At 42.4% G+C, this 25,518-nt stretch overlaps 1 protein-coding gene across 1 annotated transcript; it reads left to right on the top strand.

The window, feature by feature from the left end:
• The first annotated feature begins 1,483 nt into the window (after positions 1-1,483).
• On the top strand, positions 1,484-8,910 carry rhoub (ras homolog family member Ub). Its single transcript, XM_030392304.1, has 3 exons — positions 1,484-1,925; positions 3,734-3,792; positions 6,372-8,910. The coding sequence occupies exons 1-3, from the start codon at positions 1,709-1,711 to the stop codon at positions 6,825-6,827; spliced, it is 732 nt and encodes a 243-aa protein (XP_030248164.1). The 5' UTR covers positions 1,484-1,708; the 3' UTR covers positions 6,828-8,910.
• Positions 8,911-25,518: the final 16,608 nt, after the last annotated feature.

The raw sequence follows: 25,518 nt of genomic DNA on the forward strand, positions 1-25,518 counted from the left end.
GATTTGGTGATCATTTTGGCTGTGTTACAGCTTGTGGCATCAATTTTTGAAGGAACTTTTCTTTTTAGTCCAACTTTTGAAATACAGTGTCTTTTACTCTTACATGTCTTTTATTTTCTTTGTATGCACTTTGCACCCTCTAACCACCGTCGTGGCAAAAATGTACACGCACAAAAAAAAATTCTATTAAATGGCCCTACATCAATATTTTTTTCTGCCTTTTTCCCCCATAAATCACTTTATGAATTAGTCGCAGTCCTGTGTAAAATGATTAAAAACGAGCTCCACCGCAACAAAATACACCTGCAAAAATATTGCTTTTGGATTAATGCACGAGTAAGAATAGCAGAATGATTTGATAATATAAAAGGGGACATTTTTTATTGAGTTATTTTACTTTGAATACTTTAAGAACATTTCCCTTTCCTCACCACTTACAAACTTACAACTTTTCAGGACCTTACGTTGTGAACTCAGTATTTCTACTGTCTAAAGGATCTGAATATTCCCTCCAACATGTAAACTGGACCTTTGGTAAGCATCACTTGAGTTTAACGTTCCCGTGGCAGGAATTTGCCTTGGATTAAAGGAAGTACAGCATCGGAGCAGACATTACAGCAAAACGACACAACAGCACAAATTTAAAAACTGACTTGAACAGGTTAATCCCAAAGTCACGCACACTGTTAAAACAGCATATTTCTCAGAACATAAATTAATCAGCACAACCAGTCACTGTCTCACTAACATGCTTAAAAACAAACCTGAACTTCTCTTCTCTCCACCTGTACCTCCTCCAGCTCATACTTTCATGCCCTGTGAGTGTTCCACTATCAACCACAGGGAGGCGACAACAGTCCAGACATCACTTCCTTTCTGTTTCCCCAAGCATGTGTGATAAACCGAGGGAGACTTCTCACCTCAACCACTGGACAGTTTGAAAAAAACACCCAATCAGAAGCAAAGCTCCTTTTGAATTTCTGTCCGTTTCCTCGCTCAAACATCTGGACTCCTGACTGTCTCCTTTGCTTGGAGCTGTACATTCTCCAGCAGCTACAGACCGTCTGTGGCCACTGGCTGCTCCTTCTCAAAGTAGGTCACGGGGTCTGAGTAGTGGGTTTGAAATTTCAGCTCTTTATGCGTCATGTTCAAAACGGACATCAAGGTTGTCCCCTTACTACTGGTGAGGAGGACAAGCCTGGGCTTGTCTGCACCTTCACAGGAGATAATAACAGAGTCGGGCGCAATGTGCTTCTAATTACAGATGTATGAAAAATAAATGAGGAGCGTTTATTCAGAGGGCTCGTCTATTCTATTTCATGACCCAAGAGAGGCCAGTAAGAATAAATCTTTAAATTTGCTCACAGATGAAACATTTTCTCGACTCTCATCCACCTGTGCGCGCTCAGCCCTGCGCTCGCTGCTGGGAGGTGGAGTGGGTGGGATCAGGCAAATCAATCCGAGGACATAACGCCTTAGACCCGCCCACTCGTTGTAAACTGCGGGCTCCCAGTCTGGAGCGCTCGTGGTAACGTGCCACAGTTGGATTTGGCAGCGCGCAGGGCAGGAGGAGACGCTTTACGCACGGCCCCCCTCGGCTCGCGTTTATGAGCCTTTGGACGAGAGAGAGGAGCAACCTGTGTTCTCATGGTGGGTCCTTTCTTCAGCTGCCCGTCGAGGAGAGCGCGGTGAAGTGCTGGCCGATTGAATGTCACCTCCAGTCACCATGGATTACGGACGGACCATGGCCCCTCCGGTGCCCCCACACAATCCCAAACCCGCCCGGCCAGGCGAGGCTCAGGAGCGGCTGCTGAAGTGCATCCTGCTCGGAGACGGAGCGGTGGGCAAGACCAGCCTGGTGGTCAGCTACACAACGAACGGCTACCCAACTAAATATGTTCCCACTGCGTTCGACGACTTCTCAGGTGAGCAGAGGACAAATATTGATCTTACACTCGTTAATACCCCTCATTTTTATTGACCAGGGCTTCTCACAGACTCTTCTGCGTTTGCAACGATTGTATGATGGTATAACAGCACAAATCCACTGCAAATGAGTGTGTAGATTGTGGAGCCTGTGATCAAATTGGTGTGAATTAATTAATCTCCCTAATGTCCACTGAACTCCTCTTCAACTTTGCATGTTTGTAAAGCAACCCCCTCGTCCTCTTGTTCTACTGCTGTGATGGGTGCGTTTGTGTTTCCTATTTATCTGCGTCCCATCAGCGTTGATGCACACGAGTTATCCTCCCTGATCTTTCCACTTGGCACAATTCCACTTTCCAAACTGTCTCGCTTGTCCCAGCAAGCTTCGTGTCCTGGAAAATCGGTGTAGACGAACCAAATCCCAAAAGAAGGGGGAACTTTTTCTAAACTGATCAGAAAAAAAAAATGCACCTGTGACCTGTTGATCAAGTCCCCTGTTAGCTCTATTTGAGAAAATAAATGAGTAATCCCACATGAAGGAAAACATTTTTATTCTCATTTTGACTGCAGAACACTGACCTGACTTGCATATTTAATCATTTTTGTCATCAATCTCTGTTAATTTTCGTGCCTTACGCTCATGAGCAGTACAACCAATAACCCGGGCCAACACAAACCCATAAAACACTCGCTGAGAAGAACACACACCCACCCTGGGATGTTACCACAGAGCACAGAGCGTCTCTGGTTCAGGGGTTTGGGATTGCACAACTCTGCCTATTGTTGTAAGCCTTGACCCACGAGCCCTCTCCTCTATAGTGGAATGGGCACATCTGTTGCAAGTGGCTCAGAGGCAGAGATTGTCTTTCGCCCCGGTCCTGACAGAGACTGATTGTGCAGTCGAGGGGGCCCTTAATGGTGATGTCATTTCTCGGTGCCCGGACTCCAAAGAGTTTGAAGAGCTGACTTCTGAGCGGTTACGCAATGCCACAGGTGGCAGAGGACGCAGGGGGAGAAGGGACGATAAGAGGGAGTTTTGGGCCAGAAAATCAAAGGCGTATCATATGTCAGGGATTAGGAAATTATTACACAATGGTGGCTCTCTCTTATTCACTCTCTGCTCTTTCTCTGGTCCCGCTCTTTCTTCTCCTGGCCTGGTGCTGCGATGCCTTGTCCCACTACTTGAATAGTCCCGGCAAACTCTTTGATCAGGTGGCATGACCGAGCACACACACTCCAGGCGTATTGTAAATGTTTCCATGTGCCTGCTGCTCTGCATTGTGTCCGCTTCTCCTGAGAAGAATAAGTGGCCCTGTAATGAAGCGCGCTGTGAGATGACTCATCCACTTTTTCCAATTCTGGAAGTGAGGCCTATTGGAAGAGAGTCACTGAGCAAACAAAATCTGCTCTGTTTTTAACCCCCACCCCACCCCAGCCCCCCTATTAGACAACCTTGGAACGGCCTCTGTCAAAACACAAGGGAGAGAACAAAGCTCACAGAGTGGTCGGAGCAACAGTAAAGTGTTGTGGTCTCAACAGTAACTGGCAGAGTGGGTGGGCGAGACGGAGCAGGCCGTCTGTGAGCTGGGAGAGCAGAGCAGGGGGTCTTTGTGTTTTCAACTGGCAGGCTTTTGTTTATGCCACACTATATTCTGTGTGTGTGTGTGTGTGTGTGTGTGTGTGTGTGTGTGTGTGTGTTAACCTCTGAAGCGTCAGGTGGGGGCTGTATATTGCACGCGGGCTTTAAAGTAATGTTGACAGCTGTGACTTATTCTCTGTGTGTGTCTGTTTTTTTCTGTGTCTGCAGCTGTGGTTCAGGTGGATGGAAGCCCGGTCAGGCTACAGCTGTGCGACACTGCAGGACAGGTGAGTCGTGTTCACTCTCAGACGCATGTTACATGACCGTTCGGCTGAAACATTCCACTACATACGCTCTTCCCGTGTCACATTTGAGCCATGTCAGTGGCGTGGCTCCGTGGATGCCAGCGTCAATTGGTCGGTCGCTCCATTTTTTTGTTCAAACTGAGTGGCAGGGAATTTCATGTCAGACATTCATGATCCCCAGAGGATGAAGCCTACTAACTTTGCTGATGCCCTGAGTTTTCACCGAGCGACAATGCAAGGCTCACATTTATGGTTGTTGAATAGATCGTCATGTGATTTGATTCAAATGGCAGCGATTTTCAAGGTATACCGTGATATGAAAGTTGATGATTTATCACAACTTGCTTATCTACGGTATTATTATTTTCTCTTTTCAGATCTGGCACAAAAAGTAGTTTCAGAGGCCTGCTAGTTACGGTGATACTTTGAAACTGTGATATTTTCTGAGATGGTTATCGTACTGTGAAAATCTCATACTATTGCAACCCTAGCACAAATATCTGCGTATGATTTGTAATAACTCTGGTGACCTCGCTACATTTGTCTTTAGTGAATTTAGTGCTATTCAACCAAAATGTACTACATATACTTAAGCTAACATGCTAAAATATGATCGTGAGCAGCACACCTACTAAACATCAGCGTGTCAGCATTGTCATTCTGAGAATGTTAGCATTCTGGTGTTAGCTTTTAGCTCAAAAGTTTGTTGCTTGCCAAAAAATTGGTTACAAACATGCTGTTTTTGCGGGCCCCTTACCTGCTATTACAGGTAGCTCACCTGTATAGAAATGGCCAAATTCCTGAGCTCAGCTGTCAGTCTTCATCTGCAATGATAATAGTGTTGCTTCACACGATAGGCAACAGTGACAGGGCGCTGAAGGAGAGGGGTAAGCACATGAACTGGAGGTGATCGTGCAAAACCTTAAATTCTTCCTCCCTGTCTCTCTGCTGTTAAGGACACGGGTCCTGGCACAGAGACGGAGAAAGACAGGGAGCTTGCAAAAGTTATTGACTCATTATTCTGTTGGCACCGCAGGGCAATTTTAAAAGGAACATGTTGTGAAAGAGTGTTATTATTTTCCCCGGAGCGTGTGTGGTTGTTTCATAATCCCGCTCAATAGAACCCTGCCCTGGGAGCAGCATATTTGACATTCACAAACGCTGCGAGGGCACTGCCAGTTCTGCACAGAATCAAAGAGAACTTGGCTGTAAAGTGGAGCGAAGCATTTCAACAAGCCCTTAATATGTGTTAAACCCCACAGCGTGTTGCAAGCGGCATACATCGTTCAAACTGTACACACGCAGACAAGCTCGGGCAAATGTGGGCAGATGAAAGTCGGCACACACTTACTGTACTCATGCAATTTCATAAGAGGGGAGCTTGTGCTAGAAGCAGGTTGGGGTGTGCCAATAAATAGGGATGAGGGGGGGAGTGAGTGAGGTGGAGAGAGTCGAGACAGACAGAAAGAAAAGGTCTGGAGAAAAATGATAACAGCTGCCGCCAGAGCTGATAAACAGAGTTAGCTCCTTACACCAAGATGTTGATGTCTGTGTACTTTGCAGATGGACCTACGTCATGAGATCGCAAAGCACAGCCAAAGCTTGTGCTGGGAAAAGTTTGATAAGTGTCCACTGCTGAATGATTGTTTCTGCAGCTTTTATAGTCAGTAGGAGATACTGTATGTGCTGGAAAGGAGACGACTAAGAGAAAGAAGGAGAGGTGTGCGCTTAGCTTCAACCCTAATCCGTGTACACAAGGGTGTGGGAGGGCCTTGTTAGTCAGCTGTGTGGCTCCAAAGTGTTAATTTAATAGATTAACTGTAGGTGTTATAAGTGAGTGGGCAGGGCTTGTGTATACTTTATATCGACAGAATATAAATGCTGTTTTAGATTTATTTTTTAGCACAATTTCCTTTCCTGGGAGTGTGTTGACCACTGAAGAGATAACTGGAAGTGCATTAGTCTGAGGTCGACCTGAGTGAAAGGTGGAGGGTGATTTTTAATCAAAAAATAAAGATAACGCAAATTTTCAGGTGCATAACTTAATTTTGGGTTAGAACTAGAATATGTTTATATGCTTTAATGCTCAAAAACACATCAGACTTCTCATACTGTCCAGTGCTGCAGCTCTGTATTGCCCCTCTGTCTGTAACACACTGTTTTAGCTCCTGTCTCTTTAAGGCCCCTCCCCCTGAACACCTGGTCTCCTGATTGGTCATCTTACACATGCCTGAGCCAGCACTGCTAACACCAACCGAGCAGCTTTGCTAAATTAATTAATACATTCCAAACTAGCAGCCATGCATAAAATAGTGTGATGTCACAAAGTCACATAGTTAAAGGCGGGACTCCTGACAAGGAGCAGTGTTTTCTGTGCGAGAGAGGAACTCCTGTTGGTTCTAGTGACTTTCTTAGCTTTCAAGATGCTTAACGTGCACAAGATCCGATATAAAACACTAAAGAAAAGGAAGAAAATGAAAAAGTGTAATAGGTCTGCTTGAGATTTGTACATCATGGTCATCACCACACTGCTAACCATCTGTTTCTGTCTACATCACCAGGATGAGTTTGACAAACTCCGCCACTTCTGCTACAGCCGCACCGACACCTTGCTGCTCTGCTTCAGCGTGGTCAGCCCAGCCTCCTTTCAAAACGTCTGGGAGAAGTGGGTCCCAGAAATCCGGCGCCGCTGCCCTCTCACGCCCGTCCTCCTGGTGGGCACGCAGTGCGACCTGCGGCAGGACGTCAAAGTACTCATTGAGCTGGCGAGGCGGCGGGAGAGGCCTGTGCTGGAGGAAGATGCCAGAGCGCTGTCGGAAAAAATCGGAGCTGTGACGTACATCGAGTGCTCGGCGCTGACACAAAAGAATCTGAAGGAGGTGTTTGACGCAGCCATCGCCGTGGGGCTGCGTCACTCTGACAGGAGAGTGAGGCGGGAGAGGAAGGTCCGCAGCACAGCTGATAAGATGAAGATGCTCTCCAAGTCCTGGTGGAAGAAGTATGTGTGCGTCCAGTAGAGAGGGAGGAGAGGACTGTGACTGATGAATAAACTGGAACTGCTGACTTATTGGTGGGGACTGAGTTGGATGTAAGGACTGTTTTTACGTTCACCTGGACGGCTCCAGATATGGCGGCCAGAATGACTTTGATTCAGTTGAGCAACAGCTCAACAGAGGCGGAGTGTGTCTGCCTGAGATTGGATTTTTTTGACCAGAAAAGATACCTTTGTTGATGCCTAAAAGACAGAGAGCGTAAGACTGTAACATCTGCCTGCTTCTCTGAACTCTTAAACAAGACTGTGACCAACATTCAACCAAAAGTTATGGAGCTAATAAAGTTTTATGGCACATGGACTGCGTATCATACTGGACACGTCCAACGGAAATGTGAGCTGAGTTGTTCAGATGGTGTTATGTACTGAAAGTATACTTCTCCTGTGTCTCTAATCTGATACCCTTCTTTTACAAAGTATATTATTTTATGTGTTATACACTGTAATTCAGACCCTCAACACTTCTTTTTTATTTCACTGAAATCAGAACATGAAGATAAAGGTCCAGTTTGTAAGATACTTGATTTTTGAATCTCATTCTAGTGACGAGTTGGGTTGGTGGTCTACCAAGATTTGGTATATTGAGTTGGGAATGACAATCAATTTTCTTACAAACAGGAAGTTTGAGGAACTTTAATGCAAGCTGCTCAGCTTAAATCCCAAATTTAATAAATGCAATATTTCTGCTGTTGAAAATTGAAGCCAGACATGCACCTTGTCTCAGAACTAACTCATGCTTTTTTGGATTACAATCACGTGTAAATGAGTATAAATTAGGGCTGCAACTAAAAATGATATTCATTTTTTTGACGATGAATCGTTTAGGCCATAAGTAAAACATTTGTGAGAAAGGCTACATCTTCAGATTGCTTCTTATGTCCAGCCAACAGTCCAAAATCCAAACACTTTGATTTACTATTATGAATGACAAAGAAAAGCAGAAAATCCTTTGACTTTTTGTAAATGTTTTGCTTGGAAAATGACTGAAACAATGAATCGATTACCAACATAGTTGGCTGTTAATTTTTCTTTCAATCGACTAATCGATTAATCAACTAATCGTTGAAGCTGTGGGAACATATTCTTTAAATAATCTCTGAGCTCTTCGGGGATGTGACGCTGTGGTTTGAACATGTTGTAATCCAGCCGTTCACTTCTGTGAGATCGTGTTGGGATTTCTCTGCGCTGGCTTGTGTCTGTGCTACATTCTGAAGCGTTGACACAGCTGTCACACTGTCAGAGGTCTGTGTGTTACCCACCTACCACAATAGACTGATGCCACAAATCATTTACAGAGTACACCGAATGCCTATTAGTGCTGATGGTTACCCGACCAAGCTTCAGTTGACCGAAAAGTGTGACCTTAAATCAGTTTGTTAGTTTTTTTATACTGTTACAAGGTTGCAGCAATAAGTTGGGTGGTGCCACTGTACATTGCACTTATCACACACAGTCTAAACTCATCATCGAGGTCTCGCCATGCAATGGCCTTTGGACCGGTGGTGTGACTTGAACACAAAGCAGGTAAAAGTGCTGAGATGTAGTGGTCGATCTGCATGTTTCCTGCACTCCCCTCTGGTTCAGATGATCCCGGAGTCTTTCCTCGTTATCTTCGTCAGGGCCTTGAACAGATATTTGTCCATCGTTGTCTGTCCATGCGTTGGAGCTCTCTCCTCATCTGAAACAATGACAGTAAATGAGGTGAAATCAATGAAGAGACTGATTCTACGTTTGCTTCTTATTTTTCAGAAGCCTTGTCTTTCAGCTCTGTCTCTATTTATCTGTTCCTTCTGGGCCAATTACTGATCAACAGCAAGCAATACAGAGCAGATGTATGAATTATTGTGTGTCATTATGTATGTTACATAGTAATCATTTATGATGTTTGTAATGTCATCAGGATAAATCTGTGTGTACATATATAAGTGACTCCAGTCATTGGCTGTCCAACTCTAAAAGGTACTTAACAGTGTGAGTGTTTCAGATGGTGTCTGAGAGCAGTTTGTTGAGCCGTGTGAGAGAAACACAATAAAATGTGAAATATTTCACCTGTTTTCACTGTTGACTCTTCCATGGAGATACGTTATCTCCACTGTCACACTGTAGAGACAATTATGTGATGATAGGAGTGGAGTGAAGTGTTTGTTACAAGCTCGCTTTCTGATGTCAAGAACAGGTGTGTTGACAGATCTGACATGTTGTGTATGTTCTACAGTAGGAACAGTTACTGCCATAAAAACAGACAAACCTGGACTAAAATTGTGTTGGGTGCTCCTGGAAATCAGGGAAAAAGTAATTAATTCACCAGAAGGTAATCCAGGCACTCCAAATGTAAGAATGTGTAAAACGAGAGGAAATATTAAAAAGACTTTACTATAGTGGATAAAAAGGAACAAAAGAGGCACCTGGTCTAAATATAAAGGTTTCAGACAAAATGTAGGTTAGTAGTCTATTGCCAAAGGTGAACATGCTGCCTTACAAAACTTTAACATGCCTTAACTGGAAAAACACACTGACCTTTGTGAATAAACGACACTAGTACTAGATTGAGAGTGATGTTTAAAGGTACAATGTTTGAAAATGTATCTGAAAACATTAAACAATTAACTAAAATCATCAACATATTGTGGAGAAATTACAGTTTGGACATCTAAATTGTGTTGCAGAGCTATCTCCTGAAGTTAGCATGCTAAAGGTCAAATGCTCCTGTTCTAGAAGTGTACATACCAACACTCCTGCTAGCTGCATGGCTAAATGAGCTAACTAGCTAACATCTAGCAGCAGTTAAAGGTTTCTCTGCTGATCTGCTGCCCCCCTATTAGTTTTGAGGATGAATTTGACAGGAAGCCTATTCTTACACATTAAACCTTTAATCTAGAGGTCTGAAAACCTAAGTTAATAAATATAAAAAACACTGACTGTGTCCAAAATTATTTACTGTTAAGCTTAGTTTTGTTTACATTATTAGCCTTATTATTATAATATTACTATATTATTATATACTCCTCTATACAGCATGCTCACTTCTTCTGTTATATTTTTGTTATGAAATATCACACCTATTTAGTTGACACAAATTATCCCATAATGCAACACAAAAAGAAGTGTATTGATGGCCACTAACCATCATGCATCGCTAAGACAGAACAAAAGCTAAATATAGACAACTGCTCTATGAAATGATCTTAATAGTTTTATAACTTTTCATAACATATTCCCCCACATAGTGATTTGTGAACAAGCAGTCTCTAGAATTAACCAAAAACTTTATACACAGTTGTGAAAGGGTTAAGTACGACTTCAAAGATTTAGCCTCAGAGGTTTTGTCGGCACCGAGACTTCTAACTATGCAGGATCAGATGATTATAATTGCCTCAAATAGGCTTTTCCTCCTATTCATAGCTGCACGTCTGCACCGCAGTATACAACAATAGGCAGAGAGTGACAGTTAGCAAGGTATCTCGTACTTGTTTAGAAGCACTAATGATAGGGTAGGCAGCTAAAAGAGAGTTTGTGTCGTCTGGCAGACTGCAGATGAGTATGTTGTCCGGCCTCAGAGTGGGTGAAACTAAGGTAAGAGTCGTGCCTAGTGGTCTAATTATGATCGTCAAGATGGCTCCACTCTCCACCAATATTTTAGCAGGAAACCCCATTGTTGTGGCCCAGCAAGGTAGCCATCTTGCGAAACATGTAGTGATTTAGCCTTGTGGCTTGCATGCTTGACTGTAATACCTACCTGTCTGCTAGAAGTAAAGGTTATCGTCTGTGGGGGGAATCTTTAGCTGTCAATCATGAGACCAACAGCCGTGAAACACATCAGGGAAGAGGTCTACATGTCTCTCAAGTTTCACAGTGAGATCGTAAGACTGTGTATCCATGTGCAAGAGATCCACTAATTTAGTCTGCTCCGCTGAATCCAAATACAGAAACTGTACCCAAGGGAGGAAAAGTGAGTAAAGACTCCACAGAGCTCATTGTTAAGCAAACATACGTGGGGGTATTTGTGTGACCATATATAAACTTAAAACACGTCACTGAGCCAACATCAAGACCGAGGGCACTTGTGGAACTGTACAAAAATTATCATCCAGTGGTAATCTAATGTATGCGTTGGAGCATTTCATGGTCACAGGTTCAGGGAGGCAAAAGCAACATTTGAATGGCCTTTGTGTTTTCCACTGTGAGAGACAATAGGTTCAATAGAGCGGCTCAATTTCTCTCTAAGCAGAGCTGGAGGTCTAGTATCTAGTATTGTTGGTTTAAAGAGGATAACTACAACTGCTGAGGGGCGCCCATTGCCAGTATATGAGGTCATGAGTCCAAATTCCTTTACCACAGTCCAACCAACCTAAGAAAGTCTTTGACTTGCACCCTCCAAACTCTTCACAATTTTCTGAGTATTTAATAACAACTTATTTATTCAACCATACATGTTCTGTAAATGTTATCTCCCAATATTGTCCAAATATACATCATTGTGGTGACAAATACTAGCACTGGACTACTACTGGTTTTGAATAGTTCAACATTTTGGTAAGTACCCTAAAGACAGTATTTACACGACAGACATTTATCTCTGACGTCACACTCAGAGTGGGAAGCTCAAATGCCGGGATAATATTTTGCTGCTGTGTTCCTGGTTGCAAGTCACATAAACACAGAGAAGCTGACATAATGTTATCAAATCACCATTTCCCGATAATGGATTGTGAAAGTCTGTGAGGGATACCGGGACATTGTTCAAGTAAAACAATCCCATTAGCTTCTGTTAGACAACAGCAAACGTTAGCATTTAACTACTTCGTAGCTAACATCACCATTTGATAGTGTAAAATGAAAGGAGTAAATTAACTCAAAGATATCAATGCACGTCTTGGACATACATTGGAACTGAAACACAACAAATGTGATTTATGGTAATGTTAGCGAGCCCTGTAACACTGCCTAATGTTCCTCCAGATGTTCTAACAAGCCATTGTACTCTTAGCTGTCTATCAATCAGGAAGATGGGAAATTAAAACAATTTGTCAGATTTCCCATGTTTATACGATTTACAACTTAAAACACAGCAGTAACCTACATCATTTGAGCTTCTCATCTTTCCTGAATAAGTTAGGAAGATTGATGCCAGTTTTAGATTCCTAACGTCAACGTGAAGCCGGAACCAGCAGCCGGTAAAATTAGCTTAGCATAAAGACTGCAAACTGGGGGGAAGCTGCTGGCCTTACTCTATACAGCACATTATCCCTGTAAACCGCCAATTCTCATTTTTACACATTTTGTGTGGATTAAAGAATACAAGATATGTCATGTCAGGTAGTCAGCATTAAGGGCCATGGTCTGTGGATTTAGGTAGCTGGGGTAGCTGTTTACCCGTCTCCAGTTTTTATGCTAAAATGAAGAAATCCAACAAACATATATCCTGAAATGTGTAAGTCTTTCTTTAAGATATAATATATATAACAAATGTTGTAATCAGCCTAAATTAAAGCATATTTTTGTGTGAAAAATGTAAACTCGTGTTCATGTCATCAAAGCCCTCACATCACTGAAGTGTAACGGGTATCTACGGCCTTGGATGGAAACTATTACATATCTTTTAAATAATGTTTGATGAGATAAATGTGTGAACTGGGTGGCCCAGTCAGCTGTAGCCTTCCTCTGCTGTAAAAACCGACGGTCGTTGAACTTTTCAGTCCTGATAAACCCACTTTCTTACATAACCTCTGGGAATCATTTAGGTAACAACTGAGCTCTGACTCCACATGAAAGAGCAGCTCTGTAATCAGTTTTGATGTCTTAAAGTTGGCGAGGGATTTCTCTGGCACCCCTCAGATAATTGCCAGCGTAATGACTGGAGCTCAGCTCATGGGGCGGGATTACTGAGGGACATTAACAATGTCGATCAAGTCTGAGGGGTGGGAAGGGATCCAACCCGTAGACTGTGGTCCACTTTGTACATTGTCTTTAGGATTAACTGTTGCCCAAGCTCTTGTAATGCGATGCAATATGTCTGGGGCGCCGATTAAAAGACACCCACACGTAGACTTACCCAACGACTGTGTACAGTTCATTATTCTTGACAGAAATCTGCTTTAAATTGTGTTAGACACCTCAGTCTCGCTCTTGTAAGTTACTTTAGTGACTCATTCCCATGTTCTCATAAGTTCACAGGACTGTGTTAAGTGCTGGGTCAGTATGCAACTATGAGACAGGTTTACTGAGAGGTAAGAGGGTGGGAAAGGTTCAGTGTGTATGAATCCCCCAAAATGGTCAAACAGGAACTGCAAATAGCTAATTTGGCATTCTTTTAATGGTGTCATTCTAAATGTAAATGTAAAAAAATATAGACTGAAAAAATCAGCTGTCTTGATTATTTCTGAAGGGTGACCCTCAGACTGTCAGACTTAAAAAACATATGATGTAGACATTTGAATCATCTGTCTGATAGCTTCCTGCTGTGCTCAGCATCAGTCGTCCCTCCTGCAAACGCTGCTGAGGGACTCAAATGCTCCACATAGTGTAGGTAGTGCAGTGCCAGTTCACTGAGGTTTTAAAGTCAAAAGTTCATTCAGACGCACATTTTTGTCTGCCCACCGCTGTAGATTTTGAAACACATGGAAATCAGAGCCAGACAATAACCCGTTCAGTGGAGGAGATTCAGAGGCCTGTGTGGTGGAAAAGCTTCAGTGGTGCTGCTGCTCTCACTGACGTTTTACATGAACAATGTGTCCAAGAGTAAAAAAAACAACAAGATTAGACACATTACGTAGTAGATTACAAATACAAAAACAATGCTTTTATACAACCAAACTGGCCATTATCTATAATTTTAAAAATTTCTCACTTCTTAACTTGCAGCTTCTCATTTAGCACATCAAAGAGAGGTACTACTGGGTATCTAAGACAATTTAATAGATATTACAGAATGAACTACATTCACTTTCAATATTTTTGTAGATTCACTTTTGGGGCTGAAACAGCAGGTCACTCTTTATCGTTTGTTGTTAACAGAAAGAGACACGGAGCTACAAAAAAGAGATAAGACTGAAATTAAAAACCAAAACACAGTCACTCATATGACATACAGATCTTTTTTCACTCTTAAATACAACTGAATGTGCTTCATTGGTGGTGTTGTGTGACAACAGTGTGTTACTGTGTCACACAGGTGCTTTACTGTAGTTCTGTCCTGCACCTGCTGTGGTGAAAACAGAACTTCTGTAGTGTTAAACAATGCACAGTAAGAGGCAAAGCAAAAAAGTCAGTCATGAAAAGTAAGACAATACAAATCATAGTTTAGTCCCCAAAAAAGATTGAATCCACTGGTATTTAAGTTTATATATGCATGAATCAGAATAGTTTGTCTGAGCTCTCTAGAGGCACCAGCCTGCTGTTAACTAACACTGTGGTTGCAGGAGTGGCCGGTCTGGCATGCTACAGTATGGCGTTGCTAGCAGGATTATGTTTTAATAAGCTTATATAAACACCCCCCACAGCGTGGTCTCATTATGGGAAGCTAATTGAGTTGCTCTGTCGCGGGGTCATCGGGTCCTCTTTGAACAGCTCAGTGTTTTGCTTTAAAGAGGCCCATCTCTGCCTCCAGAACATCTGTCCTGTGGTTTGGGGAACATGTGTCTTTTCTTCAGGCAAACTGTTTTGGACCTGCACATTTTTGTGTGTTTGCACTTGCACATGTACAGTTGTTGTTACTGTAGCCTACAGGTTCATTCACATTTTGCGGAAAACTATGAATACGACACCCTGCTGCTCAGGCATATTCTCTGCAAAGCAATTAAGCCATTTTTCAACCTGACGTAGTACTCTGTCCTTGTTTCACTCCAGTCTGTGACTGGTCCTATTGAGCCTTTGTAGGCTAAGCATAAAGACAGCTTTGTGGTCTGTCTGCATGCTTTCATGGTTAATTCCCATTGTTATCTTTAGCCATGCTAGCAGCACTGCCCTCCACTCTAAAATATCTCAACAACTGGGTGGAAATTTCTTTTTATTTTGAGATATTTATGATCTCAGAGGATAAATCTAACAGTTTGTCATGTTTTGATGACGCAGTGCTTATGGTCTGGTCAGGCTTAGGCACCAAAACAACTTGGTTAGGGTTATGAAAAGATTATGCTTACACTTAAAATACCTGGTTTATTGCCACAGACAAGGCTGGAATATGTCAACATAAATTAATTCATTAAAAATATACAGTGGTTTTGTTACACATGTTGTAAAACTGTTTTGAAATGTGTACTCCCAACAATGCCAACATTTTATTCTGGGAATGTGGCTGAACCTAAAACATTCCCATCAGCATCCAGCTATACTTTCTGTTTAAATATAATTAGCAAATGTTAGCATGTTATTGTGCTATACCAAGATGGTGAAAAATCAATATGACTGCTAAACATCAGTATGTTAGCATTGCCATTGTTACCATGTTAGCATTTAGCAGCCTTACAAAGCTGGCGTGGATGTAGACTTCATAGTTTTTTTTTTTCTTTGTAACGATGGAAACTCCACATCAAAATCATTGTTTGTTTAGATTTGTCTTGTGTTTGTCGTCCTTTATCCTGCACGAATGATAAAGAAAAATACACTTGTTAAAAGTTTCATATTACATTTGAGGTAAGCAGGAGAGCTTCCTCGCCAGGGTTAATCCAAGTTAGCCAGAGCTCTTCATGTCCTATATCTCATTCATACAGTACACTATGTTCCACTGGACATCTGGGATAGGTTAATCAGTAAAGCCATGACACCTGCTGACACATCTGTCACCTTATTTCTTACAACTTTAGCACTGACTGGCTGATTAATTTAGCTTACATCTGAGGTAAGTTTTGTTTTGAAATGGATTGATGATGCCTCCATTTGTGAATGTCAGGCATTAAACAAACTCAAACACTTCATACATTCATTTGTTGCTTTGTTCACAAACACACACACACACCCACATGGCCGTGTCTCGTGTCTTTGCCTTTACAACACATTGTTTTCAGAGAGATAAACACAGATGAAGGTTGTTTTCGATTTCTTTGTTTATGGCTGAGCACACAGCTGAAAAGGTAATTAAGCTGTTTCAGATACAATGAGATGACAGAAGCAACTCCATATCTGTTCCTTATCTGCAGTTCTGCTACACAATGGAAATTCCTCTCCACGGAGGATTGCAGTTAATAATTGACTTGAATTATGTCAGAATTTCACCCATTGTCTCTCCGAGCATCAGCTGTAAACGTTTCGGATCTATATTCTGCAGAGTTCAGACACTAACCAGATGCTGTGTACCTCTTGATAAGGAGAACATCTGCTGTTTGCAGAGCGTCTCAAGTTGCCTGCACTGTACTCGGTTTCGGTGTTTGGAGCCAAATTGTATCTGGGGCATGAAAAGTAGTCCTTCCCTGACTCCGGAAAGTGATATTGCAGAGGAAACTGGAGCACATGAGCAAAGACTTTAGGGTTTAATTCAATAAGGTCTTGATTTCCAAGAGACCTTTGTAACGTTTCCTCAGTAGATCATATTCCCTGGTTCGAATCCAACTGTACGTCTGATGTCACGGACAGCGATTGTGATTGGCTTACAGCTGCAGCCTGATGTTATCTGATTGGCCTCCGGGGACATACGTTGTTCTCTGTGTGGAAATGGCTCATGGGTGTAGTGACCTCATTTACTCTGGGACACATGTGAATGTCTTCTCTCTCCCCCGTCTCTTTCTCCTCTGCACTTGTTTATGTCTCCTCACCCTGTGCTTCCCCTTTCTTTTTGTCGCCTCCTTCACTTGCTCTCCCTCTTTATCAGTTTGTTTTGTTGGCGTTCCCTCATTCTCTGTTTGATCGCTGTCAGCTTGTGGCGCTTTGATCCCTCATATGGGACGGATAAGGGTACAGGGTGTGTGTGTGTGTTTGTATCCATATGCGTACACACACATTTATGCCCTGTTCTCCCTCGGCCTTGATGTCCTCCCGTGGTTTACCACTGTTTGGACTGCAAATCCAACAGCCTTCGGTTTGACCGAGTGACACGGGACAAAGACACCTCAGATAACGTACGGGTTACTCACCGGTTTTAATATTGATCTCACGCCCTGACACGGTGTTTCCAAACATCCCTGCAGATTTGACATTATCAACAAGAGTGCGACTTTATTCCCAGAGTAAACAAATGCCCATGAAGTCAGTCCACAGGTTTTTCGTGGCCGCTGATAATGTCAGAGGTGGAAGCTGATTATTTACCCAACCCTGTGACTTAGTAGGGGCCTGACCAGCTAAACACGACCGATGGACCAAAGTGTTCCTTGTTGCAAAAGTAAACACAGATAACTTTGCTGCATACAGGCGCGATGTAATTAGTTTGAGGTCATCAATTCTAAGGAAATGCTGAGACTGCCCTTCCGAGAAGGAAGGTGTTGTCGTTTCAGCAAATGTGAAAGTGATGAAGCCAGCTCGTGACTGTAGGAATACGACTCTTTGGGAAAATAGAGGAAATAGTGTGACATTATTATCGACACACAAAGTCTGCAGAGGGTGGAGGGCAGGTCGAGGGATGGGTCAACAAAACGTCTGTATTTAACTTTGGAGGACAATCAACATTGTTTGTTTTTGACGGTGGCCACCATTGTTCCTCAAGCACGCAGGTATTTTTAGCCACGCTGATGGCTCTAGACAATGAGTGGGCGATGTCAGCGTGTTGGTCACTCTGTGTGTCTTTGGTCCAGACTGAAATATCTCAACTACTGTTGTCATGACATTGGTGGTCCCCAGAGGATGAGGCCCAATGACTTTAGTGATCCCATGACATTTCCTCTAGCGCCAGCAGAGCGGCTCAGGCGTGTACTGCTGTGTTCCACGTTGCAGATCCTTCAAACTTAGGGAATTGTCATAATTCCACTGCTTCCTTATTCATCAGTAACTGGAAAGACAGGGGATGATGAAAATCTGAGAGGAAATCAGCCCATGTGTATTTAAGTATGTCTTTTTCCTTCAGTCTTCTTCAATTCATCTGATTTCATTCGTCGTCTCCTGTGTCTGTTCCCAGTGTTTCTGATTTGTTTCCCAAGGCTTTAAGGTTGCGTTTAACTCTTTGGTGTACTTGGATTCTCCTTGTTGCCCTTTTGTTTTCAGCTTTTTGCTATCCGCCTTTATGTTCCCTGCACTTTGGATTTCGACTTTTGGACTTTTATGGCTAATGTTATTAAAGCTCGCTTTTGTTTCATAAGCTGCCTGCCGTTGTGTCAGCATTTGGATCCTCGCCTTTTTGGCAAACTATCACAACTTCAGGGGACATTCCAGTTGAAACTACTGACTGGGAAGTTCCGACTTGACAGTTCAAATTGATTGCAACACATCAGCATGTTAGCATTGTCACTGAGGCAGGTAATGATCCTCACAGATTCTCTCCCATGGCTGTCGATTCTTGTTCTAACCATGATGATCAAATGCCCTTTACCTTTTCACTGAGTAGTCATTTTAACCCACACCATAAGGTTTCCCTCACCCGAAACCAAGTCATTATGCTCAACCAAACCTTAACCACAGCAGAAAACACTTTTATATGTGCAACAGTGATTTGTTGCACTTTTGGAAGGCAGATGATCAGAGACATCAGGTCATAAAATGCCTCTGGGACACAACTGTAAATCACATATCTTGTTATTTGATTTCGAGGACTTTTTGGAAATGTTTGTAGTAGAAACTGAAGATCTAGTGGAAACACTTGTGCTGTAAATCTGGCAGGTTTAATGTTCCAGTCCTCCCCATATCCTCATTTCGTCATCTCGCAGTGATTCACTGAAGATACACAGTTTACCTCATGGTGATACGCTTTAATAACCGGTCAGTGCTTGAAGCTGGGGTGTGTTACAGTGCCTCATCGTTCATCTCAAACAGTTTGAAATGAACAAGTGGGTCAGCGTTTTGAAGTGAGTAGGGTTCTTGGCACTTGATCAATACATATTCTCTCGCGCTCGGACTGAAAAGATGCATCTTGATAGGAAACAGAACCTCTCATGTCCAGGGGACTCTCTGTTCTCCTCTTGGCTCTAATGTGCTTACTGATGAGCGCATGAAATCTGGATCTGGACCCGTAGAGGCTTTAGTGCTGGAAGCCGGGACTGAGCCAGCTGTTGGCAGTTATGGGGGCCAGTTATGTAAGCGCGTCCCTCTCTCCCTGTGAAGCCCAGCTCGTCGCCTCACGCCACGCTGTGCATGAAGCTCTTTATCAGTAACTGAGATAACACCTGCAGAAGCGCTCCACTTCCCCGTCCCCGTACAGTGGACCGATTATACAGCTCAATGGAAAACAGCAGGGTTCAACTTGTACCTCTGACGTCAGTGTAGCTCTTTTTTGCCCTTTTATTCTGCACATTTTGTTGCAGGTTCCTTGATGTGTGCTCTCTTGTGCACTCTCCCTCACCCTCTTCATCTTCCTCACTCTTGGCAGTCTTTCTCTTGTCTTCTTTTGTCTCCTCCACACCCACACTCACTCCCATTTTTCCAACCCCCACTCTGCTCTCATTCTAGAGTTGCCCTTTATCCCACTTCTGAATATCAGCATTCACTTTCCCGATCAAATGAGGAAAAAAACAATGACTTATTCTTCGGGCCCCGGCTAGCAGAATGACCTTTACCTTCTCCTCTCTCCGCCCTCCCAGTCCCTTTCTTTTATTTCTCTTTTTTCCCTTTCCATTGCAAAGTTTCTTCAACTCTTTTCCATCTTTTTGTTGTCCTATACCTCCCAGTCGAACTCCTCTTTAAACTACAACAGTATTTACCAATCCATCTTACAAAACCACCCACACACGCATGCACACACTCCTGGCAGTCTTATTCCCGACAGTGAGCTCACACTGAGGCTGTGTTTGTCCACTGAAGTCAAAAGCAAAGCTGCCCCCAGTGATTGATTGCTCAGTAATCCCACAGTAACAACACACACTAAAATCACAGTTGCAGCTCTGCCACACAGCAGGTAACGAGCACCCAGAGACGGACCACACGATTGGCCGAAACAGCCTGACGATCATCGCTGTCCCCCTTCATTCACCAAAGGATATAAACGCTTCCATTTTTAGTGTTTAATTGCGGAAGCCATTACTGCGATCTCACAAAGACACAGCGGCTCTAACTAGAGCTGCGACCCAGCGACCTCGGCCCCCAGCGAGCTTTGAAACCTGAGAAAGCAGCCGTGACCTCTGACCTCCAGCCTCTCACCTCCCACGGTAAGAAGAGCCCCTGGTTTCTCCCCCTTCGGACAGGATGTGACCTATGAGAGGAGCCCTGTAGGAGGGCCTTGACCCCAGACACTGTCCAGACTAAGTGTCTGGACCAAACTGATCTGAGGCTGGCAAGACCTGACAACAAGATGCAAAAGGTTAAGATAAGTGTTAAAGGAACAATCTGTGTTCATGCCCTGTTGTACTTAGTATCAGTTATATTTAGTTTGTCGTTTTTGAACATGTTTCTCTGATCTTTCAGGCAACCACTGGTTACAGTTTATTTCCATATGTTACTTGAGTGAGACAAAAGTAGCATACTACTCATACTTGAGTAGAAGTGAAGGTATCAGGTTTAACTCGTATGGCACTCAGGAGAGCACATACCTCCACTCAGGCCCAACAGTCCCCTTCATCAAGCCTTATCCAAAATCAAACTTGATAGCCCTGTAACACTCATTGATATTAGCAACCTTAATACAGCTGGGATTTTTATTTATTTATCAAGATCTATGCATTACTCTCACATCAATTAAAAAGTAAAAAAAGAAAACTTTCTATCACTCAATGTTAAAGACAGTTAAAATCATGTTTAAGTATCCAAAGTACAGGTAAAAGTAACCTATATAAAGTATATGTATATACTGTGCATACTATGTGTACTATTATTGGCATTGCCGATTATTAGAGCCAATATTCAGCATTTGTTGATATTGTGGTTTTTTTAATGTATTTATTCATTTTTAATCTGATTGCCAATAAAACAAATTAATTGAAAAACATGATACTCTGGGTCTGATGCAACATTCAGTCTGCAAAGTAACTAATAGCTAAAGTTTTCAAATAAACGTAAAAAGCACAATATGTGCCTCTAAAGTGCAAAAATGCAGTGCAACGGAAGTATAAAGTAGCAGAAAATGGAAATACTCGGGTAAAGTACAAATGTCTTAATGTCTTAAAGTACAGTATTTCAATAAATGTACTTAGTTACATTACATCACTGGAGTGAGGTTTGTTAGGTAACCTAACCTATATAAACCTCATATGTCCGTTTATTTTGTAGTTCTGTCATCATTAGTTCAGTGGTTGATGGTGATGGATGTGAGGTCTCTGCTGCACTGTATTACCAGGCAATGATAATATATCTTTGACAACAGACAGACATGATGTTAACTAAGATGGATTACTGATCTCAAGCAAAGCTCGGGCAACTGCAACATGAATGGAAACTAATGACTAACTGCCCTGCATCCATTTAAAACACTGTGTCATGTGGAAAAGTGGTTTTAATCAGACTTTATACTCCTTAATCCAGCATTGATTAAGTTTGGCTTTTTTCCCTCACATCATCCTCTTTGTGTACTAAAACATTAAGTCACATTCATCTTTTCCTTGTCCTCCTCAAGCCATCCTTTCCCATTCACCTCCCGACATAATAAATGTATCCAGTCACTGCCGGTAAAAGTTTATAAGAACAAACTCACTTTGTGATGCCACTGAGCAATGTGAATCCACATCATTCATTTACTTTTGTGGCTGTATTTAGCTTAGGCTTTTCTCCTCAGCGCAGCCCTGAAAGGTAGTCCAACCACCATCTAAGCTTCTCTATTCATTTCAGAAAACGGCTTTGATGCTTTGGACGGAGGTGTTTTTGTGCGACTCCCTTTCAGTTTGGACTGGTGATTCTTTCCTTTGTTGGCCTGCACAGCGTCAGCCAACAAAACATCAGGAAGAGCTGAGTTGTTAAGAACAGGGAGAGGGTTTGGACGCGTTGGGAACGGGGTCATGACGTCTGGTGTGTGTCAGCAACAAAGCTGCTTTCACCAACTGAAGAATGAGAACAAAGACCTGCTGCAAGATTTCACTGGGTCTAAGTACTTTTACAGTTTAATATGATGTGTTGTTCTGGTAAATGGGAAACAGTTCACATTGTGAAACTTCTTCAAAGTTCACTGTGTTCGGTATTTCTTTCATACATGTGCAGTTTGCAAACATTCAGACTTTTAATGTTCAGCAGATAATCATCCAGATGAGTGGAAAGTTAGGTAGGTACATATACTTAAGTACTTTCCTTTAGTAATTTGCTGATGTGCGTGTACTTTACTTACTTCACTTTAACTTTACACCACTTCACACCGCTCCTTCACTACTTTTTACTTCTGTATAGCATTTGACAGTTCAGGCAGCACAGGCACAAGTAAACATGAATGCAGAAGCTTGATGGAGACGTTGGTGTTGACCCCATCAATTAGATAGATGTATAAGGATAGAGCCTTAAAATAGCAGAGATCCACCCAGTTGATGAGGCCTTGGTGATGAGGGGGTGCCACAGTGACAGCAAAGAGAGACAAAATGAATATGGCGATCAATATTCTTGAGCAAATATGATTGTTGGATGATAGGAAACCAGTGAAATAATTACAGTTGAGGGGCGAAGCCTCAATGTGATGATGAAATAGGCTGACGGTTCCCAGTTACTACTACACTGTACTGTTGATGATACTCTCCCAATGTAAATGCACAGATGGTCTACTGTGTTTGTGCTCAGCCTGTCTAGCTCACCCGGTGCTATTCTACTTACACAACATGGTCACAGAAGACAGATAGAAATAAAAGAAACTGTTTATAATCAAAGCGGAAGAGTCTGTGATGTCCTGACTTATACCCACATATTTAACCCACATGCAGACCTTTTGAAAAAAGAGAGCAAGTGAGAGCCACGGAAGATATTTGAACAACGGAAATCGATGAAGCGGTCTTTTAAATGTTAATGCATTAGAAATAATGATCAAATAGGCTTTTGTAAGCACTGAAACATAATCACAACAGGGCCTAATCCACTGTATAATAGATTCTTTTAAGACGAAATGCTTTTGTTGATAATATTGTACTCCTGTCCTGCCAATATTTTACTTTTTTTCACCGCTGGATGATGAAGTGAGCACAGAGGTTCATTGTCTCAGTCAAGGTTGAACAGCACACATGGTTGTTAATGGACACATGCTGGCCGCTGTGGGAATCAAACCTGTGTGTTTGTGTGTGTGTGTGTGTGTGTGTGTGTGTGTGTGTGTGTGTGTGTGTGTGTATGTGTGTGTGTCTGTGTGTGTGTGATCGCTCATATGGGACACTGGGCTGATGGGAGTGAACCACACGGAGACAAGAAGGGAGGGAGGGAAGGACAAAATGAGATACAGAGGGTCTGGGAGAGACAGAGGGAGGGAGAGACAGAGCAGAGCAGACAGTGAGGGAGGGTGATGTGAGTGGAAATGAGAGGGTGAATCGAAAGCGGTGCCATTTTGCCCGGCTGTGGGAAAAGAGTCACGTGACAGCTGCAGCCGACAGCTAAATTCAAGGAGAGGCCGTATTTATTGTTTTTAAGGTTTTTCGTAAAAATGTGGATCATTTCCGAGGACAAAGTGAGGCTTTTATTCCTGGTGGGATTTGAGAGAGGGATGGAGACAGACAGAGAAAGAGATTGAATACCTCCTTGCGGCAGCCTCCTAATTGGTCTTATTACTGTGTAACTTCCTGGTGAATGCGTGCTGCTCTGACCTTGGCCTTTGAAATATAGACCCATGGCGTCTCAGAAGCTGCGAGCAAGGGAGGACTTGGAGGAACAACCACTCTCTCTGTCAACCACTGCATGCCTCTGCGTGTGTGTGTGTGGATACATGTGAATGAATGAGCGTAATGTGTGTGCTCATGGGTGCCTCCGTGTGCTCAAGAAAGACTGGGGCATGTGTGTTCAATGTAAATCTGGTTCACTGACATAGAAACTTATTTTCACGTCCAGTCTGCCACTGAATACGAGGAGGACCAAGCCCTTCCACAAATTCTTATACATGAAAAGAAAAGCACATGAGAATGTCTTGTGAAAGTCGGGAAATTCAAGTCCACATGAGGCATGAGGAAATCTTTGATCACATGTGAAAAAAGCCAGTCACTTGTGGGAATGTTCACCTGACATTATTTCATTTTCACATGTTTAAATTTAAGTTCACATGTGAAAACTTGTGAAAATGTGCAACTCAAATGTTGGTGGATTCCACCTGCCATCAAGATTTGTAGATTGTAATCCATGTGTGGAGAAAAGCCACATGTCTAAAAAGTATATAACTTGTAAAAATGTGTAATTTACATGTGATATGGAATTTCCAATCCACATGTGAAAACAGTCAGTCATATATGAATGGATGTAATTCACATGACAACATTTTAGTTCAGATGTGAGGATAGCCAATGGTATCTGAAAAACTTTGTGTGCCATGTTTTGTTTCCCCATTTGAAATTCTAATCCACATGTGAAAACAGTCACATACTGTATGTAGTTCACATGTGGATATTTTCATTTGTAAAAAGAAAAAGAGAAAAAAAGCCACTTTATGAAATGTCACAAAAAGTTCACATGTTAAAATGGCCATTGGCGTGTAAAAATGTGTAATTCAAATTCTGAAGAAGCAAATTTCACATGATTCTAATTGACATTATCTCATTTTCACGTGTAAAATGTTTAGTTCACATAGAAACAGCCAAGTACACATGATAACACACTGGGTTAGATTAGCGAGCCAGCAGCTGCAGTAATCTGCCGCTCAGTTTCCCAGATGGACTGAGGCTGTGGCTGTTAACCTATATAACTCACATTCCTCCTCAGATATATTTTCACTACAGCAGCTCATACATGGTCAGTGTGTACACGGTGCAGTTTCACAGTCTGTTTTGCTGCTGTCACACACAGTGGAGGCCTGTTAGTTGCCTGAGTGAAGAGCAGAAAAAAAATAGGTCCCTCAGGCCAGTCGGTGCCACAGCTCGTACACGACTCTGCCTTCATCAGCCCAGTGTGAACAACATGCTGCTCTGTAATCATACATCATTCAAGACATTCTTCGAGATCACAACATCTATCCATCATTTTCAATCTTTAGGGTTCTCTATCTTTCTCTTTCCTTCACGTTCTGTCTTCTCTGCCAATTATCTCCATCCTTGGGCGTAAGTTTGAAGTGATGACTGATGACTTTACTGGACTGACATTGAAGCTGTATGTTCTTGCAGTGTACATGAGAGCTTCAGATTATTTTTCATATTACGATATTCTGAGAGAAACAAATGTGCTGCTTGGAAAACACGGTGGCTGAACTGGTGCCAGACGTGGCTCTTCTGTGGTATCTATGACAAAGAAGATGTTTAACGAGTGTTTCCCAAAATGTTAAAACACACTTGTAAAAGAGTAAAATCTCAAGGTTTATTACTTTGAAAATGTTGCCAAAAACACAATTAACATGTCTCTACCTTCATTCAAAATGCTGCTTCAAATTAGTAGTATGTAAATGTGATTTCAAATACAGTCTGTCATGTCTACCCACTGCACTGCTTCAGCTCTCTTTAATTTAGATACCTTTTATGTCTTGCAGTGCATTTTTTTTTAACAAACAGGTTAACAGACCT

Source organism: Sparus aurata, chromosome 2 (assembly GCF_900880675.1).
Source record: "Sparus aurata chromosome 2, fSpaAur1.1, whole genome shotgun sequence".
In the NCBI taxonomy this organism is placed as follows: Eukaryota; Metazoa; Chordata; class Actinopteri; order Spariformes; family Sparidae; genus Sparus; species Sparus aurata.